At 38.9% G+C, this 12,649-nt stretch overlaps 1 protein-coding gene across 1 annotated transcript in view; it reads right to left on the bottom strand.

Moving 5' to 3' along the window:
- The window catches only part of TLL1 (tolloid like 1), a 383,094-nt gene that overhangs the window by 51,598 nt on the left and 318,847 nt on the right, over positions 1-12,649 (bottom strand). The window contains exons 14-15 of the mRNA XM_045020036.1: positions 7,373-7,488; positions 515-617 (exon numbers count right to left, since the gene is read on the bottom strand). Of these exons, the coding sequence (XP_044875971.1) occupies positions 515-617; positions 7,373-7,488 (219 nt within the window). The remainder of the gene's footprint in view (positions 1-514; positions 618-7,372; positions 7,489-12,649) is intronic.

Here is a 12,649-nt window from a genome sequence, read left to right as displayed (position 1 = left end):
TCCATTACTCAAACTGAAAGTTCTCCTCTCATAACCACACTAGAAAAACTACAGAGACAAAGCTGATGAGTAGAACTTTACAGCTGGTGTTCTAGTCACAGCAAGTCAGTTACCAATTATGCACACTGGTAGGACATGCACCACTGATTACTTACTCAAAAAATTATTCCTAAAGTTCTATCATCAAATCTATAGCAACCTAGATATTTAAAACACAGAAATACTGCAAGCAGAGGTGATTTTAAGTACACACACAGTCATTTGTCATGCTCAGTTTCAAGCATCTGCTTAATAACCTCTTGCTCCACTGAGATAAAAGTTTATTTCCTTTTTTGTTTGTATTTGTTTGTTTTCTGAAGGGGGAATTTTTATTTATTTTATTTATTTATATTTCCTGAGCATTTTGCAGTTTTTCAAAGACTTGCAAAGTCATTGTTAATAGAAAACAAGGAGTTCAATATCTGTATGCAAACTATACATTGAACAACAGCGGAGTGGGGAAATGGTTTCATACCAAGCAGAGGTGATTTTCTCCAGTAGCCATCTCTTACTTCAATATAGTCATACCAGCAGAGACTGCTCTTGTACAGATCCATTGTAGTAAAGTTTAAAACAATCTGCAATGCAGAGTAGAATAGCATGCCATATAATTAACTTGGTTGTAGTTAGCACTAGAATATAGACAACCCAACCAATATGCTGTGAAACCGAAGTCTTAGTGATCACCCTTAAAGTCTCGCCAATTGCCTAGATAGTTAAATAGCTACTCCTTTGGCAGTATCCAAGTTATTTACTATAGTAAGTATAAGAGAATACCACAGGTACTGATGTATCTTTGTGTAAGGTAAACTGGCAAGCTTAAGGTTGACCACTTTAGCTTAACAGTTTCCAGAGTGTTTTTACTAAGAAATCCAAATGTGAAAGTGACAATACAGTAAAATGTTGTTCTAAGATCATCACATTACATTACTGGATATTACTTCATCCCAAGCCCTGTTCCATTCAGTGAATAGGACTTTGGGTCATTTATAACATCCCTGGGTATAAATGTCATTTATGGACATAAAATCACCACAATTCTCTTTCCCTTACTACTTTGAGAACTTGCTCTACATTCGAAAACTATGAGGTGTGCATTCAGCGTGATGACATGACCTGTGATGAACACAACACTATTTTAAAATAAATTGGATACACTGTCACTTTTCGAACAAAACCTAAATAAATTTATAACAGAGTTTCACTTAGCAATATCAGAATTTGGTGTATATGTGAAACTTTAGAACTTGCAGTTACTGACTCACGCTGAAAAGAACTGAGTACATCCATAAATACACACACATTTTTTTTTAGTTAATGACACAAGCATTACTGGAGGAACATTCAGAATAATGCATCAGAGCATCCCATTTTCTCCAGAATTATTATACCCTACATTATCATAACTTGTAGCTTTTCAACTGAAATAGAGTTAATTGAGGCCACACATTCACAATGGCCATAGGTTGTTTCCTAGCTCACTAGCACTGCCTTAGCAATCTGGCCCACTCTATGTGAAGCGAAGTATCTCTCTCTTGTAGTGGTGGCACTGCAGTGAAATAATGGCTGTAAATATGTAAAGCATTGGGAGCATTAAAAGAAATATTACTGTAATCCATTGCTAAGGTCAAAGTTAATACATTTTGGTTTCACTTAGATCTTATTTTTGTATTCTGAAATTAACATACTTTGTAAGGGGGATAAAGGCAAGAGTACCATCACGTAACAATGATTCTTACCACCAGGTCAGATTTAAGAGAAGATCAGCATAAGAAGATGATAAAGCATCACTCATTGCAAGTTTAGTCTGTAAAATAGTTTCTAGAATTCATAGGCTTTCATTAGCTTTGATTTTCCTTCTTTCCCCTTATTCCTTTTTTTAATGTAGGAAGTTTGATTCTGAACATTCAGATTAACCCGGGAAACAGTTCTGCACCCACTTCATATGGTTAACTCTTCATGATTTCAGGGGGAGTTACACACATGTAAATAAGGGTAAAATTGGGCCCAGTGGGCAATGGGGAAAGCAGCCCACTTTATTTTCTTGCAACTGCATTTTGTTTAAGAGATCAAAAGTCTTTTTAAAACAATTCCTCACTGTGCGTTACCAAAAATATTAAATAAAATGACTGATCCGAAGCATACTTGCACTACAACAGAAAACGTCATTACAGACCCTGCACTACAGACCATTTTTGCATGTGTCATGTGACTTTAATACTGGGTACTCAAATTTTAAATATGCTGTTAGAGAGGAAACATTTGCTACTGTGCACTAATTTAAATTTCACACTACTACAATATATTCCCATGGCAGCCATGTACCAGCTGCGTTTGTCATTTAAAACTGTCAGGGAATCTCTCTTACTCCAACTGTGATGAGAAAAAAACAACATTTTAATCTGAGCAATGGACCCGAATAAACTTAAAGGTTTATTTTCATTGCTTCAAGGCGTACTGTATGTCCCTTTTTAAGGAACATCCAATACAGTATTTATCCACAAATCACAATCTTTCCCAGGCAACTTGATCTTGTAATAGAAGATAAACAACTAGATATTGTAGGCAAACTAATATACAGCTTAAATATAAGTGACTGAGAGCAATTGAATACCAAGAAAATGAAAGAAGTTTCAAGTAAAGAAAAATTGGTTTCTTTCTTATTTTGGATAGCCCAACTTAAAAGTTAGGCAGTATTGGGAAAAAGGTTAGACAGACACTCATTTAAAACACTAGGTAAACCTCCCCAAGAAAATGAAACAATAGGATTAAACAAAATCAAGGCTAAATGCACTGGTGCACAATCTAGCCATCTTTTAATGGCTAGATTGTGCCTTTAACACAGCCCTGCACAGGGATGGTTGAGAGCACCAGGGTAAGCATCAGAAACACTTTCCCAGAGCTCCCTGGTGTGCTACAGGGAACAAGAATTGCCATGGCCCCTTAATGAGTGCAGCAGTGCTTTGTGCAGCTGTCCAGCTTCGCTGGCTGGCAGTTTGGGGCGGAGGGGGAAAACAGAGCATGCTTCTGCCTGCTCCCCATCCACTTAAGGATATTATAAACTCTGTGGAAAGCATCTTGAAAACAGACCTGCATCCCTTTACATGCAGGGACTGCAACAAATCTGACCGGTCCTTAGTTGATCTTTGTGTCTGTAGCAGGGTGGACCCTGCTCCTGCCCGAAGGGGTTTAAAAAGTGGCCTGGCAGGGCTTGAGAGCTGCTGCTCTAGGCTGGGCTGATTGGGAAAGTGGCTGCAGCTGGGGGCCACGCCTCAAACTGAGGAACAGAGCCTTATAAGAAGGCAGGGAAGCGAGAAGCCAGACAGTCTCTCTCTGCCTTCAGAGAGGGATGGGCCTGGCTGCTTAGCTTGAGGATAGGTACCTGAAGCAGGGCTGGGGGACAGGCTGAGGAGCTAGGGAAGCTCCAGCCTGGAAAGCCCCAGGCTGCGGCCTAGTAAAGGGCAAAGAGGTACTGGGGGTTGCAAGGGACAACCCAGGGGTAGGACAAAGCAGCAGGTCCAAACCCCTTTTGCCTGTGATGAGTGGGCTGATACTGCAGTCTGCCCCAGGGTGTGGGGCTAGACAATGACTGTCAGTAGCCAAATACTGAGGCAAGGTGGGGATAGAGGGTGGGGGTTCCCTGAGGAGGGGAGACCCTAAGAGAAAGGGGTTACTGCCAGGGGGCAGCACCCCATGTAAGAGGGCACCGGGTCCAGGGAGGGACACGGGGGGGCCAGAAGACAGGTGGATCACCAGCCTGCAGAGGGCGCTCCAGCGCTGGAAACAGAGCTAATTCCCAGAGTCACCAGCAGGAGGTGCCGCAGGGGTGAGTCCGACCTGTTACAGTGTCCCTTCCCCATTACTGTATGGGACAGTCAGAAACTAGTATTAAATTCCTCAATCTGCAAGCAAAGAATTAATGTTCTCAGTATAAATTTGATAAACTGGAAAAAAAAACATTTGGGTCTTATTTCATCGTCTCACAAAGGAACAGTTGTAGGAATTCCGGGTCATACAATAGAATCTCAGAGTTACAAACACTTAGGGAATGGAGGTTGTTCATAACTCTGAAACGTCTAACTCTGAACAGAAAGTTACAGTTGTTCTTTCACAAGTTTACAACTGAACAATGACTTAATACAGCTTTGAAACTTTACTATGAAAAAGAAAAATGCTGCTTCCCCTTTATTTTTTTCGTAGTTTACATTTAACACAGTACTGTACTTTCCTCTTTTTTTTTTTTTTTGCTGCTGCTGCTGCCTGATTGAGTACTTCTGGTTCCAAATGAGTTGTGTTGTTGACCTGTCAGTTCATAACTCTGAGGTTCTACTGTAGTTATTTCAGAAGCTAAGATCTGTAATAGTGGAATATTAATCAAATTATATACTAGGCTTAAAACCTGAGCCTGGGTATCAGAACTGAATACTTTAAAATCAGTCACAATTGTTCCTGAATCTGCTGTACATTTTTTCTTTATTAAACTAGCAGTTAACATCTTTTTATAGAAATGCATTAATTATTTGCACTAGAAGATATAAAGTTGTAGGTAATATTTTAGCTATATTTTCATACTTCAGCTATCTATTTTTTATACGTTGAATCGCCTTTCCATGAACTTCAAAAATAAAAGTAAACATAGTCTTAATGGAAAACTAGTGCTAACAATCTCTTTCCATTAGGTAATATGTAAGTGTTGAAAAGACCCAGGATGCATTTATAAATGTCTAATTCGAAGAGATAATGAAGAACTTTAACATGAGATGTCAAAGAGCTTTGTTATGGGAAACACACCATATCAGAGCAATAGCTTCTTATAATATTTCTACAGGATTCCTTCAATGCTACTGTATTAGGGTTTATGGCTGTTGAACTACTGAGCTAAAAATGGCATGATTCGTGGTCAGAAATCAACATGAATATATTTAAGGTTCCATTTTGCAACTCTGCAGAAAACTGGAGAGCTGGAGACAACGCAGAACAACAGTTCAAGGGGACAGGATGACTGAAAGTCTCCAGAGAAAGACAATCAATAAACATTTGTCAGCACAATTAAGAAATTATTGGTTACGTAAGCAAAGTCAGTCATGCCATTGCAGCCTCAAATAGAATATATCACACCTCTTATTTGCTGGGATGAGAAAGAACAAAATACATTGTGGAAACAGAGCTATTCTATACATTTCTGCAAGGATTTTTTTAAATTTAATATTGCTTTTGTAATAGGTGAGGATTAGTTGTCCTATTTAAGCATCCATATAAAGGCTAAAGGAAAAATAGAGAATATTGAATATTGCTTATTCAAAGGGCCAGAAAACGTTGGTACAGTTTAGCCCCCTATGCTAACTAAATCCTCGGAGCCAGAAAGCAGGGATTCACCCTTCAGATGGCAGTGTTTGTTACCAATACCACCCTTGCAACCTCATCCCTCTTAATTTCCTACCACCAGTGACCTAATCGAGGATCTGTGTTAGCATAAGTCAGTGTGGATTCTGGAATGAATGTAGGGAAAAAGTAACACCCCACCAAAACACCCACCAAACTATGTTGCAACAATATACTGTTCAGTCCAAAGAAACCAGAGCACGAGAAGCCAGGAAGAGTGGAGTTAAGACTTCTCAATCGATCATTAGGTCCCATCTTATTTTAGGGGCAAATGAGTATGAATGCAAAATCCCAAAACAAACGGCACTTAACATTATTGTACCATTTATTTCAGTGTTTAAAAGCAAAGGAAGTAAAATACAAACATAATTATGTCTCGATTGTTCCTTCATAGGGAATGCAATGGAAAAAGAGACTGATGTTCTACCATCATTCATATATTTTTGATTAAATGGACCTAAATATCTGTTTCTGAGGCATTGTGTCGTGTATGTCAATTAATTCTTAGATTCTGATTCTGCCAACCCTTGCCCATTAAGTACCTTACTCTACAAGTATTCCCATTTATTTCAAGTAACGTATAACTTAGTGTGAAATGAGGCAGAAATTAATCCTTTGATTTTAATACATGGAACATGTATACAAAATGTGCATATTCTGCTCTCAGCTGCTACAGAAATGATTGGATATTGTTTCAGAGCCTGAGGATGGAGTTGAGACTGATAAATACTATATGTCATATCAAAATATATTTAGGGAATCATTCTCTGTCCTTCATCTGTTTTTTGTCTTCTTATACTGTAAGATCTTCAGGACAGGTGCTCTCTCTCTTGCTATGAGTTTGTACAATGTCTAGCATAATGGGCCCCAATCCTAGTTGGGGCCTTTGGGCTCTGCAACAACATTATAAATATAATATACCTAAGGTCCTTAGAGCCATTCATATGAAATTGCATATGTCCTAGAAATCCTCAGAAAGAACTGCTTTCTAAGTTAAACAAAACAGCAACAATTAAACCCTAAAACTTAAATATATTTATTTATTTTACTGGAGAAAAGAAAAGAATGTAGGACATTACATTTTTGCTATGGTAGCATTAACTGTGTTGCAGGGAATGGGGATGTAAAATGATCCCTCCAGATTTATTTGCTTCTTTTGTGCAAACCTTCTCCTATTCAGCCAGTTTTATTTGCAAAAGGAAGCCTCATTTCCTTCCCCTACTTAATACCAGCCCAATAATTTTCTCGATCAATTTTTTTCTAAAATTTACACCCAGGCTGAGAACTTGGACTCTGCTTCAGCATCATGCAAACTTTCACAATGAAACTTAAACTCCTGAAATCAAGGTATACAAATTCTCCACTAGAACACCACCAGAGAACACTTACAATGATACATTTAAAACTCTTGTAGCTTCTTCTTACTTTCCATTGTTTTATATTTGAATATAATTGTATATAATCCCACTGACTGCATTATAAGTGCTGGTATTAGGTAGGCCGCACAGTCAGTCTGGGTTTCCCCATGCTGCACAACCAGTGTGCCTCAGGATCATCCATGCAGATGAGAAGGTATTTGAAACTCAATGCCCATTAAACCCCTCTGCCTTTAGGCTGAGGCTATCAACGGGGATGCAAGTTTTGATGGGTTTTTGTGATATGAACATCTACCTATTAAGAAGTGGACTAAAGCAATGAACTTATTTCATTTAAACAACCATCAGATGGCAACAACCTTAGCATCTAATAACATGGGCCAAAATCAAATTAATTGCCTACAGTTCAAAGTCTGTAACATATTGGCTCAAGGGACTGAATTGATTCCTGATATTATGCAAACTTTTTAAAAAAGTAAAAATAAAAGCTAAATAATCAGGGAAGAATATATTTTAGAAAAGGAATGCTTGTATTTATTTTGAGGGACAGAGGTGGTGAAATAATGGTTAAGTACCTTCTCCCCTGGGGTAACAGAGATTCGCCATATACAGTGTGTGTAGGAAGGATAACCATTTGGAAATCCTGGAGAGGAAAAGTTGCCTGTAGATTCTTGCAGTGTTTCTCCACATGCTGAAAGAAACAGAAGATGGTAAAAACAGAGAAATTCATGTGTCTTATAAATATAAGGCACACAGGAAGAAGTGTCTCCTTTACAATATTTATTTAGAATTGATTTGATTCAGTACACAGGCAGAATGAAAAGTGGTCTAGTGATGTTATGATTTAGTCAAAAGCAATCACTTAAACCAGTCTGGTATATATTTTGTTTTTATACATAGGGTTCATGGAAAGAAAAACACTTTCACTTATGTGCTGTGCAGCTGACATAACCAAAATTGCAAGAGTCTTTAAAAATTTCATAGCTGACAATCACATGGCAAAATTATACATATAACTTTATTTCTGTACAACTTTCTGAATTTACATGCAGTACCCACACCCATACCCAAATTATCTGAGAAGAATTAAAAGAAAAACACAGTGCTTAAGTGATTGACATACGAGAAATTAATCAGCAGTTTCATTTATATTGTCCAGCATTAAGGCTGAATATGAACTGATGTCATTCATTCATATTAGAATAGGAAACCTAAATCCTAAATTCAATGAAATCTTTTGCACAAGAAATGATTTGTGGAGATAGTAATAAAGAGAAACAAATGTAAAGACCCATAATACCAAAAACTTTGATATTCTATATTACTAAAGCCTTTAGCTTACCTGTCAATCATGCTGCTAGCTGCTGGGTTACTGATTAATAATTCTTTCTTCCCACTGAGCTATATCATCACAAGCTGCTGCCATTCTCTACCATTAAAGCTGATTCAAGTAGGATTCCTACACCTTAGTCAGTCATCTTTGTGACCTTCAATCAACAAGTTGTTTCACCTACTGATTTTGTAGGTGTGATCGGAGAGATGTGAACTTGAGAATATTACCCCGTGACTGACAGTGTAATCAGATCTGCAATACTTTTAAATTACAGGGCTACAGCTGCCAGCAGGTGAACCACTGTATCATCAAAATCTCAATGAATTATAAATGATCTGGAAAAACCTTTAGATAAGAGGGTACAAAGGAGGAGACTGTATTTTGAAGACAGACAATGCAGCTATAAAGTTAGATGCTGCCTTGTTAAAATGTGTCCAAGATTTAATCTGACAACTGCATTGTAAAAGCAGGTTTAAAAACTCTATTCAAAGTACTAACCATGACTTCTAAAGATTTAATAGTGATTGTGATAAAGGAGAAAAAAAAAGGACTCTCATTCCATCAAAAATGTTCAAGGTCAAAGTGGCATAATATTGTCCCCTTTAGGAACCAAATAGAAAAAAATCTCTTACTGCCTTTATTTTAAAAATCTCTCTCTCTCTCTCTCTTTTAATTTACAGACAATTATGTAAAATTACATACACAGGAAAGTCATTTTTTTAGAGAAAATTCTCTACCATAATTAACAAGAGTTTATTTTAACTCAGCATGAATGAAATTTCAAATAAATTGCAGAGTGCTGTACTGGATTTCCCTAGTGCTGACTGATATGAAACCAAAGCTTTGCCTACAGGTTTAAAAGAAGCCTCGGGACACAATAATATTGCTTCAAATGCAATGAAGCAGAACCAGAATGGAAGCATGGTTCTGCCCATGAGATCTGTGTGGAATTCAGGAAATTCACTGGATCCAAAGATACTGCACACTATCTTCAGAAGCCCTGCTCTTGCTCCTCCACCACCTTCACCTCCCCACCAGTGTGGTTTTGATGGGATTACAATGGGAGGATAATATATATACTGCATCTCCCACCCATTCCCCCCACAACCACACACTCCTCAAAATCCTCTCACCAGCTGCAAACCGTAATCCTGTTAAGAGTGCTCCCATGGTAGGATGAAGCTACGGGGGTCTCCTCCTCTTCCACAGGTACAAGAGATTGGTATGGAAGAATCCAGGCCTTTGCTTAAAAATAATCTTTCATATTAAATTACCAAACCATATAACAACCACACAAACAACTATCTTCAAATAATGATGCATTTCCCAGAGATCCAGAACTGCTGTAGTCTCCCCTGCTTCTATAAGGTGGATAGAAAGCTGGCTAAATCATTGAGCTCAATGGCTAGTGATAAACAGCTCCATGTCTAGTTAGCAGCCGGTATCAAGCGGAGTGCCACAAGGGTCAGTCCTGGGGCCGGTTTTGTTCAATATCTTCATTAAAGATCCGGATGATGGCGTGGATTGCACCCTCAGCAAGTTTGCAGATGACACTAAACTGGAAGGAGTGGTAGATATGGTGGAGGGTAGGGATAGGATACAGAGAGACTAGACAAATTAGAGGATTGAGCCAAAAGAAATCTGATGTCCTTGTTGAACCTCAAGTGCAGAGTCCTGCACTTAGGACGGAAGAATCCCATGCACTGCTACAGACTAGGGACTGAATGGCTAGGCAGCAGTTCTGCAGAAAAGGACCTAGGGGTTACAGAGGACGAGAAGCAAGATATGAGTCGACAGTGTGCCCTTGTTGCCAAGAAGGCTAATGGCATTTTGGGCTGTAAAAGTAGGGGCATTGCCAGCAGATCGAGGGACGTGATCATTCCCCTCTATTTGGCATTGGTGAGGCCTCTTTTGGAGTACTGTGTTCAGTTTTGGGCCTCACACTAGAAGAGGAAGTGGAAAAAGGGGAAAGAGTCTAGCGGAGGGCAACAAAAATGATTAGGGGGCTAGGGCACATGATTTACGAGGAGAGGCTGAGGGAACTGGATTGTTTAGTCTGCAGAAGAGAAGAATGAGGGGGGATTTGATAGCTGCTTTCAACTACCTGAAAGGGGGTTCCAAAAAGGATGGATCTAGACTGTTCTCAGTGGTACTAGATGACAGAACAAGGAGTAACGGTCTCAAGTTGCAGTGGGGGATGTTTAGGTTGGATAGTATGAAACACTGTTTCCCTAGGAGGGTGGTGAAGCACTGGAATGAGTTACCCTAGGGAGGTGGTGGAATCTCCTTCCTTAGAGGTTTTTAAGGTCAGGCTTGACAAAGCCGTGGCTGGGATGATTTAGTTGGTGTTGGTCCAGTTTTGAGCAGGGGGTTGGACTAGATGATCTCCTGAGGTCTCTTCCAACCCTGATATTCTATGACTCTATGATTCATGCCTATACATTTAGGATGTCTGTTGTTAACCTAGAATATAGTTAAAGTCATTCCAATAATAACGACATATGTTTATTACAACTAAAAATACCTAAGCAATACATTTCTGAACTAATACAGTAACATATAAATATTTCATCATCATTACAGTCCATACATTGAGGCTGAGTTATTAACAATATAGCAATGTGTAAGAGGTGGTTTGTTTACACACAACCTTAACTCTGAACCACAAAACATAATTTAAAATATTGTTCAATAATTCAATATATACCTATAAATAGCTATATACATATTACCATGTAATATATATAAGAGGACTGAAGTGCATAAGGTATATAATGGAAGTCAGTTAGGAACTCCACAGTATATCAAAAATAGAGGAGAACACTGAAGTAACATAGGGAATCATCAGAGTCTGCAGCCCAGTAAAGCACACACAGGGGCGCTCCAGGCACCAGCACGCCAAGCGTGTGCCTGGGGCGGCAAGCCACGGGGGGGCGCTCTGCCAGTCGGCGTGAGGGTGGCAGGCAGGCTGCCTTTGGTGGCATGCCTTCGGAGGGTCCGCTGGTCCCACGGCTTCGGCGCACCTCCCGCAGGTGTGCCGCCAAATCCGCGGGACTGGGGACCTCCCACAGGCGTGCCACCGAAGGCAGCCTGCCTGCCGTGCTTGGGGCAGCAAAATACCTAGAGCCGCCCCTGAGCACACAGAGCTAAAATATGGAGATTTACTCTATTCAGATCCTTAAATTACATTGCTATAAAATCAATCTCAGTCAGTTAAATACCACAGCTCCTAAAATTTCATTTAAAGAATTTCAGCATCTACCTGGCTGAGCTATGAAATAGTTTGTTTTTTTTTTAAAAAACCACCTCTTTGAAAAGAGCTAATAATAAAATTTGGTGGTTGATTCTCCAGTGTGGTGAGGTCACTTCAGATGAATGTAAGTGGATCAAAGTGATCTCCAAGTGGCTCACGGAGTCCTATAAGGGGACAAACTAAAACCTCCAAAACTTTGGATAGAGTGAGGGGAGGGTTTAAAATCAGATATTTTCTAATACAATTTTATATAATTGAAGTTTTAAAATACTCTCCTGTGTCACATATTTGTTAAACATAAGATAAGTTAAACATATCTTGTCAGCCAAGAAAAAGGATTGTAGATAAGCCTCTTCTACTTGTTAATCAAAGTCATGTAGTCACGATTTGATCATTTTGCTTTACTTTATTATGAAAGTTGAATTAGTTTAATGATCTATTTGTTAATTTGCTCTAGTAACATGGACAAACTGAGCCCCAAGTAGAACAAAGTGGCCTGTGGGAACTTTCATCTCTAAAGACACTGTTCACTCAGATTAAACTAGAATAGGATGACATACTCCATATTAAAAATAAGGGCAGATACAATCTACTCCATATGTCACACAAATCAGGCACAGCCTTTGAGTCCCTGGCCAGTTTCCAATGCTTCCTTTGATTGGGCAATATTTGGGCACACACACACCCCTTGTTTAAAAGCACATTTCTTTTCAATGGCTCAGTGGTTCTTGAAGCAGTTAGTTAAAATTCCATCACAAGAGAATTCAGAGGGTTTCTTTCCATAATTGGACTGCCAACAATTACATTATTTGTGATTAGGCATATGAAATGCTTCACTATAAACTATTTCACTGACCGTTGCAGTCCATGAGTAATGGGCTCCACTATTAAAAAGAAATGTGACCATATGATACAATTAAATGTATGGTGACTTATTTACATTTCCTAAGAACCAATTTTAGTATTTTTCATGCCAGAATAAACTAATTACTACCTCTATGTTACACACCTCTGTTTTTACAAAGATCACTTTTACTCCCTTATTAAAGGTTAACATAGCTGGTATTTCCTCTATTGCCTAGCTTCTCTAAATGTTATGCCCTATTTCAATTTTATTAGGTTAGGCATGTAGTGGAAACAAAACTGCAGTCCTTCCAGTATGGAATGGCAATCTGTTTATTTTACAGCTCAAGAAGTATGGACTTCTAACACCCCTTATAGAAACCAAGAGAGTTCTGTGTGCGTGGGGTGAGGAGAGGGAAATTA

Source organism: Mauremys mutica, chromosome 5, assembly GCF_020497125.1.
Source record: "Mauremys mutica isolate MM-2020 ecotype Southern chromosome 5, ASM2049712v1, whole genome shotgun sequence".
NCBI classification, from domain to species: Eukaryota; Metazoa; Chordata; order Testudines; family Geoemydidae; genus Mauremys; species Mauremys mutica.
This window is presented reverse-complemented; position numbering and strand designations above follow the sequence as displayed.